At 57.7% G+C, this 19,879-nt stretch overlaps 1 protein-coding gene across 1 annotated transcript in view; it reads right to left on the minus strand.

Moving 5' to 3' along the window:
* CACNA1E (calcium voltage-gated channel subunit alpha1 E) overlaps positions 1–19,879 on the minus strand; it is a 264,872-nt gene that overhangs the window by 29,771 nt on the left and 215,222 nt on the right. Inside the window, exons 28-36 of the mRNA XM_075936805.2 lie at positions 11,216–11,376; positions 10,138–10,275; positions 9,191–9,392; positions 6,308–6,472; positions 5,184–5,294; positions 3,284–3,367; positions 3,032–3,157; positions 2,655–2,720; positions 335–426 (exon numbers count right to left, since the gene is read on the minus strand). Of these exons, the coding sequence (XP_075792920.2) occupies positions 335–426; positions 2,655–2,720; positions 3,032–3,157; positions 3,284–3,367; positions 5,184–5,294; positions 6,308–6,472; positions 9,191–9,392; positions 10,138–10,275; positions 11,216–11,376 (1,145 nt within the window). The remainder of the gene's footprint in view (positions 1–334; positions 427–2,654; positions 2,721–3,031; positions 3,158–3,283; positions 3,368–5,183; positions 5,295–6,307; positions 6,473–9,190; positions 9,393–10,137; positions 10,276–11,215; positions 11,377–19,879) is intronic.

Here is a 19,879-nt window from a genome sequence, read left to right on the forward strand (position 1 = left end):
CCAATGCTGTCCGCTGGCACAACTAATCAATGTGGTTTCATTTATATCCTGTAGCAGTGAGTTCCACAAGTCAGAAATGCAAGGTCTGAGGGTCGGCCGCTTCCAGAGAAGGACTGGGCAACTAACAGCTCCAAGCATAAAGCTGAAAAGCCGTTGTTGTGTGTGTGGGCAAGATGACTTGTGGTCCCCACCCGCTTTTTCTAGACAGGGCGCCCTGGCTGATCTTCTGTGGCAGACACTCCAGCAGAGAGGGTAGCCTTCAGCCTGCTGACTTGGGCAGGGACGAGATGGTGAAAAATGAGATGTTTATTCACGATTCAAATTGCGCACCTACCTAAAAAGGAGCATGAGGGAAGCCAGGAAGCTGCGGAAGTTGTTGTGACGGTTAATGTGGCTTTCTTCATCTAATTTGATATTCCCAAAAACCTAAGGGCAAAAAGGAAAGAAAATTCAATACACAAGTAATGCCCAGAGAGGAAGGGCACAGACCAGCGCAGCCAGGGACTGGAATGGGTTACCTTCCCGCCCACCAGCCGAGGAGCAGGCAGCTGGTTGGATCTTAGCCCAGATAACCTGTCCCAACAGTGGCTCTTTCTGCTGGAGTGCACCCTTCAGGTCAGAGAGCAGGCATGCCGAGGGACTGCATTAACTAACTCACTCACTCACACACACACCACCCAGCAGCTGTCTCCCTCAGACGAGCAGACCAGGAAAGCTGTCCAATGCTTTTCATGCTACGCTCTCAAAGAGCGGGTTTAATCCCCGCTTCATTAAAATAAAAACGGCCGCCTCGCTGGGCAGACAATCAGCTGATCCGGCACAGCGTGGCAGTCTAGACACGGATCGGTCAACAAGGGAAGCCTTTGTCGACCGCTCCTGTAAACCTCCTTTCATGAGGCATAACGGAGCGGTCGACCAAGGCGTTCCCTGAGAGGGTGCCAGTCTCAGTCCACAGCCCATCTCCTTTCAGCAGACCTAAAAATACCCTCACCGCTGACAATTCTTTTCCCCACAAAGGGTTTCGGAATGTGTAATTGTGGAATATTTTCTGCCTCCAACTATTTTGCTCAAATGCCGCCCACTCATCCCTGCTTGGGGAATTTGTTCACAAAGGTGTTAAAACAAATCAAATACTATCGCAGCACAAGGGGGATTAAATTGGATGGCAATTGTGAGGGGCGGAGAAAGCCGATCGGAGGGCAGGGAAAGTGGCCCAGAACAGATCAACAGAGCACAGCCAGCCAGCTTTTTCTGGGGGGAAAACCACTAACCAAGTAAATTGCTACTCAAACAAAGGAAACCAGATTCTGCTTCAGAGCAAGTGGCAAGGACAGCCCTAGCAAGGAACCCCTCCCCACTACCCAACGCCCTTCCCAGCTGTTTTAATTGTCAGGATGCCTCCACCACCGTGGAAAGAAGCCCCAGGTCCTGAGAGCCTTCCCAGAGATTGAGTGCGGGTCTCGGACACTCTTCAAACCACAAGATCAGTGGGGTCACCTCTAAATGCACAAGTGACCTCGCTGGCTACAGTGGGGCCAGGCGTGCCCACAGTGGGGACAAAGGGGACAACAGCTCTGTGGCCTGATTCAAAAACTCCCTGGCTCCCAGCTGCCAGTATTGCAGAAGCAGTAGTGGCTGGAGCCCCGAGACCTTTAAATCGCTGGTAGAGCACCGTGCGGCACCATGCTGGAGCGTGTGCGGCACTGCTCTCTGGGCAGCCCCGCCCCTTCTGCCTGAGGCCCCGCCCCTTCTGGGCATGTGGTGTCCCCTCCACCTTGCCCAGAGGGCCGGCAATGCTGTTGGGTCCGCTGAGTGGGGTAACTCCCATGCTTGGCCCGGAGAGGCTGTCGGCTCCCCTGCGTGAAGCGACTTCCATGCTCGCGCGCTTGGTTGGACTGGTTCTGCACAGTGCTGAGTGCCCTCAACTCGCCCTGACTTCAGTTGCAGGATCAGGCCCGGCTTCTGCAACTTGAGGCCTTCCCAAAGCAATACAAGGCTGCCGGGCAGCAGAGATTAGCGAGGGGAACCGAAACGCCAAAGACTCTTGCAAGGTCCCTGGCAGGCAGGATCTTAGTTGCCATCTGGATTCTGAAGGTCGGGGTCCGGCGTTGATGGGACCTGCGCCATTCCCGAGGTTTAGGAACTAACGAGGCAAACTGAGCTGAGAGAGGAGATCCCTGCAACCTCTGGGTACATTACCCACTGCAGAACCCTTCAAATCTCTTCAGCAGACTCCAACCCCACAAGCAGACGCTAGACTGGATCATGCTGAAGCGGGTGGCCCAGTGGAACACTCTTCACTCTGTCTGCCCCAGAGAGAAGCAGCCGTAGGCCAGGTCTGTACTAGATCCGGAAGGCCAGGTGAAGGTACACAACTCCAGCTATGTAAATAACGTAGCTGGAGTTGACATACCTTAAGCCGAGCTTGTTGCTGTCTTCACAGTGGGAGGCCAACGGGAGCAAACGCTCACGTCGGCTTCCCTGACTCCTCGCAACTGCCAGGAGTACCAGCACCAACCAGGTTTGCCCTCAGCATTCGATTTAGCAGGTCTGTACTAGACCCACTAAATGGAACGCCAGAAGAGCAATCGCCAGCACGTAAGCATAGACGTGGCTCGAGAGGAGCAGATGCACACCCGGACGCCTTTGCTTACCTGCATCCCAATGATTGCATAGATGAAGAAAAGCATAGCGATCAAGAGACAAACATACGGGAGAGCCTGAAAGGGAAACACACAATAGTCCGGTTTAACACAGGCAGAGGCACCAGCATATTGGCAAAATGCGAAAGGTTGTGAACTGTGCTGGCCCCCTATAGCCAACTGCCATGAGGCACAAAGAACCCATCAGAATCGCACTCCTGGCTAGAATCCAAAATTGGCTGGTTCTTCCCCCAAGAGCTCAGAAATATCACAAGAATAATACGTCGTCCTGCCAAGGGTGCAGGCGGCTGGACTCTCCAGGTCCCTCTGCCCCCAGTTCCCTATGGTTTGAAGAATGACCCAAGTGGAGTAACGGATGTGCCCATTACCTTGAAAGACTGCACAAAGGTCCACAGAAGGATACGGATGGTGTAGCCTTGGCGGAGCAGCTTGATGAGACGAGCAGCCCGGAACAGCTTCAGAAAGCTCATGTTGAAGCTGCTGGTGTTCACCAGCTGCCAAAAGAGGAAACCATCAGAAGAAGCCAAAAATCAGCACGTCTACTCTACGCCCCAAGGAGAGGCCAGGAGCCCCACCCACCCATAAGCACTGGCATGGATTTCCAAGGTCAGAACATTCACCTTGGTGTCGGTCAGGATGATTTCGGTGATGCTGCCAATCACAGTGATGAAGTCAAAGATGTTCCAGGTGTCCCGGAAATAGTTCTGCAAAGAGATCAAACATATGTGGAAGGGGAGCACAAGGAGGTCAGATCCAGGCAATGCTGAAACACGGGCCTACTCTTCACACAGCACTGATATTGTACTGTGTGTGCCACCAGGCTCCGGAATATTGCCTTGTGTCTGAGGGGCAGCAAGCCCTGAACATACCAGTAGCAAGGCAGGGTTTCTATAAGGTAGCTGTTGTGCAAAATAGGCCAAACTGCTGAAAGCAGACGAAAGGGCACGGAATTCTCCTGCATTGTCAAAAGGGAGGGTACAAGAACAGAGACATTTCCGCAGTCCTGCCTGACGGCATATTCCCAAGCAGATGAGCCCAGAGACACAGTTGTCTAATTAAACTATGCAGTGGAGAATGTAAGCAACTGAATATTTATTACAATCAGGTGCCTGAATGGCTACCAACAACGTCTGAAGCCAATGGAAGTTCTGCCTAAATAAGAACTTCCCAGGAACTAGCCTACCAACAACAGTTAGCCTTTACGTAGCACTTTCTATTTGAGAAAACCGGTGTGCTTGTTTAAGTTATTCTTCCTGGAATGAGATTTAACAGGTAGTTTGAACTAGGGCTTTATTTCGAACGACCGGGTCCCTGCCGCGTGTAGATGCGGGCAGTTAGTCCGGACTTGTAAATTTCAAAAACGGCGACCGGCTGGGGAGATGCAAATCAAGCTCAGGATATCTGAATCCCGGGCTTGATTTGCAACTTCAAATGCCTACATTAGCCTCCCTAGTTCGAACCAGAAGTCTAGTGTAGACATACCCTCAGAGACTTACAAAAATATATAGTATCATGAGTGTTCAAGGGTAAAACCCACTTCATCAGGTGAGTTGGAATGGAAATAACAGAATCCAAGATATATATATATAACAGCAAAAGAAGTAACACGGGTCCTACAATTGGCAGGTACTTCTTTTGCTGTTAAATATATCAGCAGCCCTCCACAGTTAACTGGTTAAATGATTAAAATTACAGGGCTCGTCTACACTGGCCCCTTTTCCGAAAGGGGCATGTTAATTTCACAGGTCGTAATAGGGAAATCCGCGGGGGATTTAAATATCCCCCGCGGCATTTAAATAAAAATGTCCGCCGCTTTTTTCCGGCTTTTAGAAAAGCCGGAAAAGAGCGTCTACACTGGCCCCGATCCTTCGGAAAAAAAGCCCTTTTCCGGAGGATCTTATTCCTACTTATTCCTACTTTTCCGGAGGATCTTATTCCTACTTTGAAGTAGGAATAAGATCCTCCGGAAAAGGGCTTTTTTTTTCTGGAGGATCGGGGCCAGTGTAGACGCTTTTTTCTGGCTTTTCTAAAAGCCGGAAAAAAGCGGCGGACATCTTTATTTAAATGCCGCGGGGGATATTTAAATCCCCTGCGGATTTCCCTATTACGACCTGTGAAATTAACATGCCCCTTTCGGAAAAGGGGCCAGTGTAGACGTAGCCACATTGTTTATCTAGTTAACTTTTTGGCTGGGTTTTTACATCCCTCCCCAGAGATTTCATTTTTGAGATATTGACTCAGGAACCTGAAAAGCTCTGGACTGACCAAGAAAGCTGGTAGCCATCTGGTGTCACGGTACTTCACAACAGTCCAAAGCATGACTCCAACACACAGAATAAGCACAGCCCTGGAGAACATGCTAGAACCAAATACCAGTTGCATCCTGGAAAGCTAAATCCCTGTACAACTGCCAAAGAAACAGAGTATTAACTCTACACACTAGGAAGCCCAAGTCCACCACCACGGCCAGTTGCACTGAGTGCCCAAAGCTGGTACGGAGTATTAGTGCCACTCACTTACCAGGAAGCCAAACGCTATGATCTTCAGGACGCACTCCAATGAGAACACCATGGTAAATGCGATGTTCAGGTACTTCAGAGCCAACTCGTACGTGTAGGGCGCGGAATAATACTGCCGGAAAGAGTCAGAACCAGCCACAGTCAGCTACCAACATCGGATCTCATGCGTGTCTTTTAGTTCTGTGGTGGGATTAGGCTTTGCCCAAGCCTCTGAGATTTATCCCATAAATTCTACTAGTGGCTGGCTAGTGGCAGGCCCCGCACCCTTTTTTTAGGCCAGCGACATATCCAGTAATGCTCATCCTGCCCTTCTGCTTTGTTTCTGCTGAGGCTAAAGGAAAGGGATGGAGCTGAGGGGAAGGAGGGTCTCCCAGGTAGCAACTACTATGAGGGGTCCATCGTGAAATCAGCCCAGATCACCTCACAGATCGCCAGTGTCCCACTAATTCATGATGTCCTCTTGCTGATGGCAATTGCTGTTCCGGGGTCACTGCTTCTTACCTACATTGTTCACAGGGTAAGGGCGTACTGAACTCTTGAAATAATGTCTTGTAGGCAGTGGGGAAAACAACCACAGGGATGGGCCTGATTAAAACAGGAGAGGGTCAGCCTTCCTCTCAGTAAAATATTGGAAGACACGGAGGTTGACATCTCAGAACAGAGCATGCGAGCGTCAGCCCAAGGAAGGCAAAAAAAAAATTATCCTCAATTGGAAGAACTGCATTTGGGCCTGCAAATCACGTAGCCAGATTCCCAGGGAGACTGTGAAAATGCGGGTGAGGTTGGGGTGAGGTCCCTCTGAAAATGTGGCCTCGTGTGTCATCGAGATTAATTGCCTTCCAGGTTTCACAACCAGGACCGCGCTTGATGGCTTGAGTGAAAACGGGAAATATTTGCTTGAATAATAAAGACGCCGGTGTAAGGGCTGAGGCTGTGACCCCATCAACTTTCCTAGCCACCTACACCAACAGATACAATACAAAATGAGACTCTGGCGTCAAGACTCCAGCATCTTCTTAAAACAAAGGCCGTGCTTTCCAAGTCCCTCCCTGTCTGTCCCACCCCCTCTCCAACTCCCTGCAAGAGAGGCAAGCCACCCTGGCCTGGGCCACCTGGTCAGCTCACCTTCATCATCAGCACCACCGTGTTGAGCGCGATCATGGCCATGATGGTGTACTCGAAGGACGGGGAGACCACGAAGTGCCAGACGCGGTACTGGAAGGTGTGCCGGTTCTGAGGCATGTAGCGCGTGAGAGGTTTGGCACTAATGGCAAAGTCGATGCATGCCCTCTGGAACACAACCAAAGTCTGTTAGCGTGCACCCCGCTTCTCCTTCCTCCCACTACCCATTATGCCCTGTTACTGGTTCTCTGAAACCAGCTCTGCTGCAGGTGGATGGAAGAGAGGGAGTATTGTCTCCCTGAGCTGCATAACACCTGAGTCCCCGGGGGGTCCCAGCACGCCATCCTGCAGACGTGTGTGGACAGCTGGGGCAGATGGGCTGGGGAGAGACTGGGCAGAGAATCTGTCCCTATCAGGTGCCTCAGGTCCTTCCCCACATCGAGTTAGGTGGGTTGCGGGGGCTATTGAGACTACTCCAAGCCAATATGCTGGAGACGCAGCCCTACAGACACTCTTCTGCCACATTGAGATCTGGGGGGGTGATGAGTTCCCCTGCACCCAACTGAGCTAATCAAGCTGGAGGTGGGGAAAGGACACGTCCCCAGAAGCGGAAGGTGCAGTAATAGCTATACCCTGTGATGCCGGGAAACAAGGCAGGGGTTTCATGCAGTAATCGCCTTCACTCCCTTCACACTCAGCATAACATGATGGCAGGAGTTAATGACATTCCTACTGGGGTTTAGCTCATCTGGAATGAATGTAGTCAATCAGCACAGGAGACTTGTGAGCTGTTATACTACAGCTGTTTTCAGAAACTGCATCATATACCCCTCCTCGTGTCCTATTCTGCCCTGCACACGTACACGGTCACTACAAACCACATGATCACACCAAATCTGGTGGCCCCAACTACCTATTTCATCCAGCGGACAGAATGTAAAAATCCAGAGTGAATCGAATGATAGCTCTCAATTGTTTTTCACTAGCTATTCCCAGACAGTCAGACTAGAGCTCTTTCTGTGAGCTCAGGATGTGTCCTTCCACCTTGGCATTTCGTCAGGCCAGGATATGGTTATTGCCACATGGACAGGAAATGGCCTCAAATCACCGTCTAAAATCTACCCGTTATTTGGGATCATTTAGGGTATGTCTACACTTGCAGCCTAATTCGAACTAGGGCTGCAAATGTAGGCATTCGGAATTGCAAATCAAGCCCGGGATTTAAATATCCTGCTCTTGATTTGCGTCTTCCTGGTCAGGCAACATTTTTGAAATTTACAAGCCCGAAGTAACTGCCCGCGTCTACACACGGCAGTGAAATGGGCGTTCGAAATAAAGCCCTAGTTTGAACTATCTGTTATTCCTCCTGCAATGAGGTTTAAGAGGTAGTTCGAACTAGGGCTTTATTTTGAACTCCCGTTTCACTGCCGCGTGTAGACGCGGGCAGTTACTTCGGGCTTGTAAATTTCAAAATGGCGCCCAGCTGGGAAGACACAAATCAAGCGCAGGATATTTAAATCCCGGGCTTGATTTGCAATTCCGAATGCCTACATTTGCAGCCCTAGTTCGAATTAGGCTGCAAGTGTAGACATACCCTTAGAGAGTAATAGCACAGGAAATCAAGGCAGTTGCATGTATGCTCACACCTCAAATACTGCATACAGTTCTGGGGGTCTCAACTAAAAAGGAAAGTTCTATTAGAATTGAGAAAGGTACAGAGAAGGGCAACCAAATTGATTAAGGGTATGGAGGAGCTTCCACGTGAGGAGAGATTAATAAGCATGGGACTTTTTAGCTTGGAAATGAGACGACTATGGGGGGATATGATAGAGATCTATAAAATCGTGACAAGTGTGGAGAACTTGAAGTGTTATTTACTCCTCATAACACTAGAACTAGGGGTCACCCAAGGAAATGAATAGGCAGCAGGTTTAAAGCAAACAAAAGGAAGTTCTGCCTCACACAATGTACAGTCAACCTGTGGAACTCCAGGGGATGTTGTGTAGGTCACAAGTATAACGGGGTTCAAAAAAATATTTGAGGGTAGACTCAATGCTGGCTATTAGCCAAGATGGTCAGGGATGCAGCACCAGGCTCTGGCTGTCCCTAACCCTGTGACTGCCAGGTGGCAGGACTGGATGAGAGGGGTTGGATCACTTGATAGTTTCCCTGTTCTGTTCACTCCCTTTGGACCACCTGGCATTGGCCATTGTTGGAGGACAGGATACTGGGCGAGCCAACCATGGGTTTGACACAGGCTAGGTCTGTGGCTTAGGACAGTCATTCTTCTGTTAAATCATATTATTGCTCCTGTGTTATATTACAAGGCAAATGATTCTCTCAGGTCAGTACATTAGTTGTGTAACAGACAGCAGTATTAGTTCAGGCTGAATAAGCTTTGGCTCCCAATGACCACTAATTCCGGATAAATTACGGAGGAGGACATTTTTTTCTTTTTCTTTTCCCAGTCTAGGGCAAACCCTCTCTGGCTAGGAAGCAGGTCAGGGAGGGAACTCGGCTCCCGAGCTCTTCCGTTCGAGTGCCAATAGGGGTGATTCACAGCAGCCACAGGTGGGTTTTTCTTTTCAAATCGCCGGTGAACTATTGTTGCCTGGACAGTCAGGGCAGAAATTCCATCGGTGGGAATGATTCTGAAGTGATTCCAATATCCCACCTGCCGGAAGTAAATGCACAGAGCAGGCACATGTCGCATGAGCTGGAGTCTAGGCTGAAAAGAACCTCACAGGAATCCAGCCGGGCTTTCCCATCACCTGCCCAAGCCCTGAGCTCCCCGCCACAGTATGCATGTGCCTGAAGTTATCTGTTGTCATGGTACGTGCAAAACAAAACCATCCTGCCTCCTGCGTGCCGGTTTTGGTGTGTTACCTCGTTCTTCTCCAGACTGCACTCCTCCATCATTTTGTCCCCTTGCTCCTGGAACGTGATGATGATGAGGGCCACAAAGATGTTGACAAAGAAGAAAGGGAAGACCACAAAATAGACCACGTAAAAAATGGACATCTCCATGCGGTTACTGCGGCTGGGCCCCCGGTCCTCCTCAGTCACATCCACCGAATGCTGCAGCACCCTGGATGTAGAGGGGGAAAAAGAAACGTGCAAAGGGCTGCAGGGAGGCCAATGGCTGGTCCATTTTGGATGCCTCTCCACATTGTACTTGACCAGGAGACCAGCACGTACCCAGTGGCAGCACCTTTAACATTCATCTCTGCCGTTCCCCACTGTGCTTTCTGGTTTCGGTGACAAAGCAAACCTTCTCCCGCACCTGCTCAGTCATGGACGCAGATGGACAATGTTGACTACCTGTTTCGTGACAAGATATCCCCCTCTCCTCCATTACTAGAGTCTCCAAGCTCTTCCCATTGTCCACGTTGGAGGATGGGCATCGCCAGAGGTAAACATACCTCTCTCAGAAAAAGGGCTCTCCCAGAGCTCCCATGCATGGAAGGAGATGGTCTCAGAGTTCTGCCAACATGGCAATGGACTAGCCCACAGAATTTCCCTGCTGGGAGATGGATTCCCCTCAGATTCCCCTCAGGCTTACTCAGCTGTCCCCTCCCAAAAAGGCAGCTGGGTCCAGTCGGCTTCTCTGCCCATTAATTGGTGAGCATTCTCACACACTAATATACTTTTCTGACCTCTCTCTTTCCTCTCAACTCTTTATTTAGTGTCTTCTACCCCCTTCCCACCCAGAAAAAAACCCAGTTACTAGTGCTACCATTTAAACAGCTCTTCAAAAGGGTAACATGAGGTTTCCTCATGAATCCTGTGCCCACAGACACCTGCAAGCAGTGAGGACAATGCTCAATACTCACTGTGGCCACCCCTCTCCCGTGGAGACAGTGAAGAGCGTAAGCAAAGCCCAAATGATGTTGTCGTAGTGAAATTCATGGCGCTTCCATTCACGACACTTCACCTCCATCTTGTTTTTCTCATGGTCCACATAATTCCCTCTGTAAGGGCAGGAGAGAACAATATTGCCAGGTCTGAAGAGGGTGGCTTCAGGATTTAACTGTGCAGACAAGCAGGGATGCTTTTCTCCCCTTGTAAGGATGGAGAAGTCTTGATGGGGAGAGAAAGTTAAGAAAACTGGAGGTGGGAGACACAAGATGACCAGGTTGGAAGAGACAGGGAGGAGGACAGAAGAAAAGCAATGAAAGAGATGGGATGAAGGAAACAGACCGGGAGAAGAGTAAGTAGAGAGAGTCAGGGGAAAGATTGAGAGGCGAACGGACGAGAAAAGGGAGAGCTGGTAAGCTGAGCTCACAACAGAGAGTGTGGGTAGGAGGAGACTGGAGAATTCAGGATTCTTTAGGCAGCTGCATCTCCAGGTTCATAGCCCAGCCCAGGAGTTAATGTGAACATTTTGAACTAGGTAGCAATTCAGACTCTGTCTCCCCCACCATGGAATTTTAAATTGAAAAACGTGCAGGAAAGCAGCTGGGCTGGTGCAGGAAATGCCCGTGAGGCAGAGCGAGCATAGCCCTCGCTGAAGGAGACAAGTCGGTCTCTAAGTGAGATGGGAGGCACACTGTTCATTTAAAGACGAGCCTACCCCTACTCATCCCACAGTGGACTTTACCCTGGAACGGCAGGGACCATGCTCTGAAAGGCAGGAAAAATGTGACTTCAAATATGAGAAAGGCGTTCGGGTAGTCCAGACATCTGGACCGGCCGTTTACACTTTGCTTTGTGGCTTTGATTCCCTGGGAACTGAGGAGTGCTCCAACCCCGACCAAGGACTTGATTCAGAACCCAAACTAGCTTCAGCCAGCGTGTGAAGAGATGAAAGACCAGTCGCCACTACCAGCTACTTCCCTCTGCACCATGGGCAGGAGTGGATGCCTTTGCCGGGGAAGCAGACTGACCAAGCACGCTGCAGGGTGTACCTACATGCAATCCTTCTCCGTGTCCTTAGAGCTGTCCGTACAGTAGAAGAATTTGCCCTTGAAGAGCTGGACTGCGATGACCGCGAAGATGAACATGAAGAGCTTGTAGACGATGAGTATGTTGAAGACGTTCTTCAGGGAGGTCACTACGCAGTCGAAGACAGCCTGCAACCCAAAGGCATGAATCACCAGGGAGAACCAATTGACGAAAGCTACCTAAAAAAGACCATCTGAGGAGACCTACCTCATCCCTGGCAGGAAAACGATGCCAGAAGCAGACACTGTCGCCGGCAGCATAGGGTATTCTATACGTGACCAGAACATCCCTAGATCACCCAGGGGAAGCATCGCCCTACCAGGCACAACGGATACTTAGACCACATAAAGCAGTGATGGGCAACCACGGACAGTGAGTGGGCTGTAGGAGTGGCCCTCCTTCATTTCAGTGGGCCGCATCAGCCCACGGCTCGCTGGGGTTCCACCTGCAGCTCACGGACCCCTATCTGCCTCCCCTTCCCCATGCGCCTCTCACACACTAGGGCCCCACATTTCCCTGTTCCTCCCTTCCCTCCCAGAACTTTCAGAGCAACTCTCTCCGTCCTCGCATCTCCCTCTCCCTCCCTGAGCCTGAAGAGTGGAGAACAGGTGAAGAGCCAATGGTCCGCATGCCCACCACTGACCATGGCTATGTCCAGACTGCAGACTTCTTGCACAAGAAGCTTTTATTGGAAGAGAACTTCCGCAAAAACGTCTCGCGCAAGAGCGCGTCCACACTGCAAAAGCACGTCGAAAAAGCGATGGGCTTTAGCGCAAGAGAGCATCCGGACTGCATGGACGCTCTCTCGAAAGTAAGCATATCTCTCTTGACATGCACAGAATGGTCACCAGGGCACCTGTACTTCTCCCTCTTTCCTCTTTTTGGGCTAACCCCCTCCTCTTCCCTGTCCACACACACCTTTTTGGAAAGAGCTCTTTTGCAAAAAGCCTTCTTCCTCAGAGAGAGAGGAATACCAACGGTGCAAAACCCTCTCTGTTCTTTCGATTCTCTTGCGCAAAAACTCACTTGAGGTGTGGATGCTCTGCGCGTTTTTGCAGAAAAACGGCTTTTTTTCTGCAAAAACTCTGTAGTGTAGACATAGCCCATGTGTCAGAGCAGGAGTCAAGGCACTAAAGTACAAGTAGCAGTACTTAAACACTATTAGAGAACACTTATTTATTTAGAGTCACCTCCAGCAACAAGGCAGACTGGACATCTCTAAATACAATGGAAAAACACTGTCCCATATGGCACAAAGAACCGTGGGTGGGTGCCCCAGACAGGCGTGAAATCCATAACCCTTACCTGCCCTAGAAGTTTATTCTCTCAGCGTGCTCATTCTCTCCAGGGATGTCAGAGAAAAGAACATGCTGCTGTTTCGTAAAATAGGCTTTTCAAAAATAACCTCTCGAAGGCTGACTCTCGACAGAGGGAGCTTTTAAATGAGTCAGTAATTTAAAAGCGCTCAGCAGCTTTTAATATAGTATAAGCCCAAGAGGACTTTTTGGAACTCAGGTTTCCATTATGTGCCCGGTGGTCAGGCCCGCTGACGGAGGGGAGGGGGTAACTGGCCCGTGCCCGCTGTTTCAAATGGGCCTGAGGCTAGGCTTTTGCTACTGCATCAGCGGCTGGCACCCTGGCCTCTTCAATCGCTGCTGGAGGGCCCAAGCAGCTCTGAGGGGTGGCGAGGCAGGGGAGGCTGCATGCCAGGCAGTGCTGAGGCTGGCGGGGCTGAGGGGGGATGCAGTGTGGTACGCTCTGGGCAGTGCTGAGGCTGGCGGGGGCTGAGGGGGGATGCAGTGTGGTATGCTCTGGGCAGTGCTGAGGCTGGCGGGGCTGAGGGGCGCTGCAGGGTGGTACGCTCTGGGCAGTGCTGAGGCTGGCGGGGCTGAGGGGGGATGCAGTGTGGTACGCTCTGGGCAGTGCTGAGGCTGGCGGGGCTGAGGGGCGCTGCAGGGTGGTACGCTCTGGGCAGTGCTGAGGCTGGCGGGGCTGAGGGGGCGCTGCAGGGTGGTACGCTCTGGGCAGTGCTGAGGCTTCCGGGGCTGAGGGGGGATGCAGTGTGGTACGCTCTGGGCAGTGCTGAGGCTGGCGGGGCTGAGGGGGGATGCAGTGTGGTACGCTCTGGGCAGTGCTGAGGCTGGCGGGGCTGAGGGGCGCTGCAGGGTGGTACGCTCTGGGCAGTGCTGAGGCTGGCGGGGCTGAGGGGGCGCTGCAGGGTGGTACGCTCTGGGCAGTGCTGAGGCTGGCGGGGCTGAGGGGCGCTGCAGGGTGGTACGCTCTGGGCAGTGCTGAGGCTGGCGGGGCTGAGGGGGCGCTGCAGTGTGGTACGCTCTGGGCAGTGCTGAAGGCTGGCGGGGCTGAGGGGGGATGCAGTGTGGTACGCTCTGGGCAGTGCTGAGGCTGGCGGGGCTGAGGGGGGATGCAGTGTGGTACGCTCTGGGCAGTGCTGAGGCTTCCGGGGCTGAGGGGGGATGCAGTGTGGTACGCTCTGGGCAGTGCTGAGGCTGGCGGGGGCTGAGGGGGGATGCAGTGTGGTACGCTCTGGGCAGTGCTGAGGCTGGCGGGGCTGAGGGGGGATGCAGTGTGGTACGCTCTGGGCAGTGCTGAGGCTGGCGGGGGCTGAGGGGGCGCTGCAGTGTGGTACGCTCTGGGCAGTGCTGAGGCTGGCGGGGGCTGAGGGGGCGCTGCAGTGTGGTACGCTCTGGGCAATGCTGCAGGCTGGGGGGGCTGAGGGGGGATGCAGTGTGGTACGCTCTGGGCAGTGCTGAGGCTGGCGGGGGCTGAGGGGGGATGCAGTGTGGTACGCTCTGGGCAGTGCTGAGGCTGGCGGGGCTGAGGGGGGATGCAGGGTGGTACGCTCTGGGCAGTGCTGAGGCTGGCGGGGCTGAGGGGGCGCTGCAGGGTGGTACGCCCTGGGCAGTACTGAGGCTGGCGGGGCTGAGGAGGGATGCAGTGTGGTACGCTCTGGGCAGTGCTGAGGTTTCCGGGGCTGAGGGGGGATGCAGGGTGGTACGCTCTGGGCAGTGCTGAGGCTTCCGGGGCTGAGGGGGGATGCAGTGTGGTACGCTCAGGGCAGTGCTGAGGCTGGCGGGGCTGAGGGGGGATGCAGTGTGGTACGCTCTGGGCAGTGCTGAGGCTGGCGGGGCTGAGGGGGCGCTGCAGGGTGGTACGCTCTGGGCAGTGCTGCAGGCTGGCGGGGCTGAGGAGGCGCTGCAGGGTGGTACGCTCTGGGCAGTGCTGAGGCTGGCGGGGCTGAGGGGGGATGCAGTGTGGTACGCTCTGGGCAGTGCTGAGGCTGGCGGGGCTGAGGGGGCGCTGCAGGGTGGTACGCTCTGGGCAGTGCTGAGGCTGGCGGGGCTGAGGGGGGATGCAGTGTGGTACGCTCTGGGCAATGCTGAAGGCTGGCAGGGCTGAGGGGGGATGCAGTGTGGTACGCTCTGGGCAGTGCTGAGGCTGGCGGGGGCTGAGGGGGGATGCAGTGTGGTACGCTCTGGGCAATGCTGCAGGCTGGGGGGGCTGAGGGGGGATGCAGTGTGGTACGCTCTGGGCAATGCTGCAGGCTGGGGGGGCTGAGGGGGGATGCAGTGTGGTACGCTCTGGGCAGTGCTGAGGGCTGGGGGAGCTGAGGGGGGATGCAGGGTGGTACGCTCTGGGCAGTGCTGAGGGCTGGGGGGTGAGGGGGGATGCAGTGTGGTACGCTCTGGGCAGTGCTGAGGGCTGGGGGGGTGAGGGGGGATGCAGTGTGGTACGCTCTGGGCAGTGCTGAGGGCTGGGGGGGTGAGGGGGGATGCAGGGTGGTACGCTCTGGGCAGTGCTGAGGCTGGCGGGGCTGAGGGGGGATGCAGGGTGGTACGTTCTGGGCAGTGCTGAGGGCTGGCGGGGCTGAGGGGGCGCTGCAGGGTGGTACGCTCTGGGCAGTGCTGAGGGCTGGCGGGGCTGAGGGGGGATGCAGGGTGGTACGCTCTGGGCAGTGCTGAGGGCTGGCGGGGCTGAGGGGGCGCTGCAGGGTGGTACGTTCTGGGCAGTGCTGAGGGCTGGCGGGGCTGAGGGGGGATGCAGGGTGGTACGCTCTGGGCAGTGCTGAGGGCTGGGGGGGCTGAGGGGGCGCTGCAGGGTGGTACGCTCTGGGCAGTGCTGAGGGCTGGCGGGGCTGAGGGGGCGCTGCAGGGTGGTACGCTCTGGGCAGTGCTGAGGGCTGGCGGGGCTGAGGGGGGATGCAGTGTGGTACGCTCTGGGCAGTGCTGAGGGCTGGGGGGGCTGAGGGGGCGCTGCAGGGTGGTACGCTCTGGGCAGTGCTGAGGGCTGGCGGGGCTGAGGGGGCGCTGCAGGGTGGTACGTTCTGGGCAGTGCTGAGGGCTGGCGGGGCTGAGGGGGGATGCAGTGTGGTACGCTCTGGGCAGTGCTGAGGGCTGGGGGGGCTGAGGGGGCGCTGCAGGGTGGTACGCTCTGGGCAGTGCTGAGGGCTGGGGGGGTGAGGGGGGATGCAGGGTGGTACGCTCTGGGCAGTGCTGAGGCTGGCGGGGCTGAGGGGGGATGCAGGGTGGTACGCTCTGGGCAGTGCTGAGGGCTGGCGGGGCTGAGGGGGGATGCAGGGTGGTACGTTCTGGGCAGTGCTGAGGGCTGGCGGGGCTGAGGGGGGATGCAGGGTGGTACGCTCTGGGCAGTGCTGAGGGCTGGCGGGGCTGAGGGGGGATGCAGTGTGGTACGCTCTGGGCAGTGCTGAGGGCTGGGGGGGCTGAGGGGGCGCTGCAGGGTGGTACGCTCTGGGCAGTGCTGAGGGCTGGCGGGGCTGAGGGGGGATGCAGTGTGGTACGCTCTGGGCAGTGCTGAGGGCTGGCGGGGCTGAGGGGGGATGCAGTGTGGTACGCTCTGGGCAGTGCTGAGGGCTGGGGGGGCTGAGGGGGCGCTGCAGGGTGGTACGCTCTGGGCAGTGCTGAGGGCTGGGGGGGCTGAGGGGGCGCTGCAGGGTGGTACGCTCTGGGCAGTGCTGAGGGCTGGCGGGGCTGAGGGGGGATGCAGTGTGGTACGCTCTGGGCAGTGCTGAGGGCTGGCGGGGCTGAGGGGGGATGCAGTGTGGTACGCTCTGGGCAGTGCTGAGGGCTGGGGGGGCTGAGGGGGCGCTGCAGGGTGGTACGCTCTGGGCAGTGCTGAGGGCTGGCGGGGCTGAGGGGGCGCTGCAGGGTGGTACGTTCTGGGCAATGCTGAGGGCTGGGGGGGCTGAGGGGGCGCTGCAGGGTGGTACGCTCTGGGCAGTGCTGAGGGCTGGCGGGGCTGAGGGGGCGCTGCAGGGTGGTACGCTCTGGGCAGTGCTGAGGGCTGGGGGGGCTGAGGGGGGATGCAGTGTGGTACGCTCTGGGCAGTGCTGAGGGCTGGGGGGGCTGAGGGGGGATGCAGTGTGGTACGCTCTGGGCAGTGCTGAGGGCTGGCGGGGCTGAGGGGGCGCTGCAGGGTGGTACGTTCTGGGCAGTGCTGAGGGCTGGGGGGGCTGAGGGGGGATGCAGTGTGGTACGCTCTGGGCAGTGCTGAGGGCTGGGGGGGCTGAGGGGGCGCTGCAGGGTGGTACGCTCTGGGCAGTGCTGAGGGCTGGCGGGGCTGAGGGGGCGCTGCAGGGTGGTACGCTCTGGGCAGTGCTGAGGGCTGGGGGGGCTGAGGGGGCGCTGCAGGGTGGTACGCTCTGGGCAGTGCTGAGGGCTGGGGGGGCTGAGGGGGCGCTGCAGGGTGGTACGCTCTGGGCAGTGCTGAGGGCTGGCGGGGCTGAGGGGGCGCTGCAGGGTGGTACGTTCTGGGCAGTGCTGAGGGCTGGCGGGGCTGAGGGGGGATGCAGGGTGGTACGCTCTGGGCAGTGCTGAGGGCTGGCGGGGCTGAGGGAGGATGCAGGGTGGTACGCTCTGGGCAGTGCTGAGGGCTGGGGGGGCTGAGGGGGCGCTGCAGGGTGGTACGCTCTGGGCAGTGCTGAGGGCTGGGGGGGCTGAGGGGGCGCTGCAGGGTGGTACGCTCTGGGCAGTGCTGAGGGCTGGCGGGGCTGAGGGGGCGCTGCAGGGTGGTACGCTCTGGGCAGTGCTGAGGGCTGGAGGGGCTGAGGGGGCGCTGCAGGGTGGTACGCTCTGGGCAGTGCTGAGGGCTGGGGGGGTTGAGGGGGCGCTGCAGGGTGGTACGCTCTGGGCAGTGCTGAGGGCTGGCGGGGCTGAGGGGGCGCTGCAGGGTGGTACGCTCTGGGCAATGCTGAGGGCTGGGGGGGCTGAGGGGGCGCTGCAGGGTGGTACGCTCTGGGCAGTGCTGAGGGCTGGGGGGGTTGAGGGGGCGCTGCAGGGTGGTACGCTCTGGGCAGTGCTGAGGGCTGGCGGGGCTGAGGGGGCGCTGCAGGGTGGTACGCTCTGGGCAGTGCTGAGGGCTGGCGGGGCTGAGGGGGCGCTGCAGGGTGGTACGCTCTGGGCAATGCTGAGACTGGCGGGGCTGAGGGGGCGCTGCAGGGTGGTACGCTCTGGGCAGTGCTGAGGCTGGCGGGGCTGAGGGGGGATGCAGTGTGGTACGCTCTGGGCAGTGCTGAGGCTGGGGGGGCTGAGGGGGCGCTGCAGGGTGGTACGCTCTGGGCAGTGCTGAGGGCTGGGGGGGCTGAGGGGGCGCTGCAGGGTGGTACGCTCTGGGCAGTGCTGAGGGCTGGGGGGGCTGAGGGGGGATGCAGTGTGGTACGCTCTGGGCAGTGCTGAGGGCTGGGGGGGCTGAGGGGGGATGCAGTGTGGTACGCTCTGGGCAGTGCTGAGGGCTGGCGGGGCTGAGGGGGCGCTGCAGGGTGGTACGTTCTGGGCAGTGCTGAGGGCTGGGGGGGCTGAGGGGGGATGCAGTGTGGTACGCTCTGGGCAGTGCTGAGGGCTGGGGGGGCTGAGGGGGCGCTGCAGGGTGGTACGCTCTGGGCAGTGCTGAGGGCTGGCGGGGCTGAGGGGGCGCTGCAGGGTGGTACGCTCTGGGCAGTGCTGAGGGCTGGGGGGGCTGAGGGGGCGCTGCAGGGTGGTACGCTCTGGGCAGTGCTGAGGGCTGGCGGGGCTGAGGGGGCGCTGCAGGGTGGTACGTTCTGGGCAGTGCTGAGGGCTGGCGGGGCTGAGGGGGGATGCAGGGTGGTACGCTCTGGGCAGTGCTGAGGGCTGGCGGGGCTGAGGGGGGATGCAGGGTGGTACGCTCTGGGCAGTGCTGAGGGCTGGGGGGGCTGAGGGGGCGCTGCAGGGTGGTACGCTCTGGGCAGTGCTGAGGGCTGGGGGGGCTGAGGGGGCGCTGCAGGGTGGTACGCTCTGGGCAGTGCTGAGGGCTGGGGGGGCTGAGGGGGCGCTGCAGGGTGGTACGCTCTGGGCAGTGCTGAGGGCTGGGGGGGTTGAGGGGGCGCTGCAGGGTGGTACGCTCTGGGCAGTGCTGAGGGCTGGCGGGGCTGAGGGGGCGCTGCAGGGTGGTACGCTCTGGGCAATGCTGAGGGCTGGGGGGGCTGAGGGGGCGCTGCAGGGTGGTACGCTCTGGGCAGTGCTGAGGGCTGGGGGGGTTGAGGGGGCGCTGCAGGGTGGTACGCTCTGGGCAGTGCTGAGGGCTGGCGGGGCTGAGGGGGCGCTGCAGGGTGGTACGCTCTGGGCAGTGCTGAGGGCTGGCGGGGCTGAGGGGGCGCTGCAGGGTGGTACGCTCTGGGCAATGCTGAGACTGGCGGGGCTGAGGGGGCGCTGCAGGGTGGTACGCTCTGGGCAGTGCTGAGGCTGGGGGGGCTGAGGGGGCGCTGCAGGGTGGTACGCTCTGGGCAGTGCTGAGGGCTGGGGGGGCTGAGGGGGGATGCAGGGTGGTACGCTCTGGGCAATGCTGAGACTGGCAGGGCTGAGGGGGCGCTGCAGGGTGGTACGCTCTGGGCAGTGCTGAGGGCTGGGGGGCCGAGGGGGTGCTGCAGGGTGGTACGCTCTGGGCAGTGCTGAGGGCTGGGGGGGTTGAGGGGGCGCTGCAGGGTGGTACGCTCTGGGCAGTGCTGAGGGCTGGCGGGGCTGAGGGGGCGCTGCAGGGTGGTACGCTCTGGGCAGTGCTGAGGGCTGGGGGGGTTGAGGGGGCGCTGCAGGGTGGTACGCTCTGGGCAGTGCTGAGGGCTGGCGGGGCTGAGGGGGCGCTGCAGGGTGGTACGCTCTGGGCAGTGCTGAGGGCTGGCGGGGCTGAGGGGGGATGCAGTGTGGTACGCTCTGGGCAATGCTGAGACTGGCGGGGCTGAGGGGGCGCTGCAGGGTGGTACGCTCTGGGCAGTGCTGAGGGCTGGCGGGGCTGAGGGGGCGCTGCAGGGTGGTACGCTCTGGGCAATGCTGAGACTGGGGGGGCTGAGGGGGCGCTGCAGGGTGGTACGCTCTGGGCAATGCTGAGACTGGCGGGGCTGAGGGGGCGCTGCAGGGTGGTACGCTCTGGGCAGTGCTGAGGGCTGGCGGGGCTGAGGGGGCGCTGCAGGGTGGTACGCTCTGGGCAGTGCTGAAGGCTGGCGGGGCTGAGGGGGCGCTGCAGGGTGGTACGCTCTGGGCAGTGCTGAGGGCTGGCGGGGCTGAGGGGGCGCTGCAGGGTGGTACGCTCTGGGCAGTGCTGAGACTGGCGGGGCTGAGGGGGCGCTGCAGGGTGGTACGCTCTGGG

The sequence above is a fragment of the Pelodiscus sinensis genome, chromosome 9 (genome assembly GCF_052426305.1).
Source record: "Pelodiscus sinensis isolate ZL-2025 chromosome 9, ASM5242630v1, whole genome shotgun sequence".
Classification (NCBI taxonomy): domain Eukaryota; kingdom Metazoa; phylum Chordata; order Testudines; family Trionychidae; genus Pelodiscus; species Pelodiscus sinensis.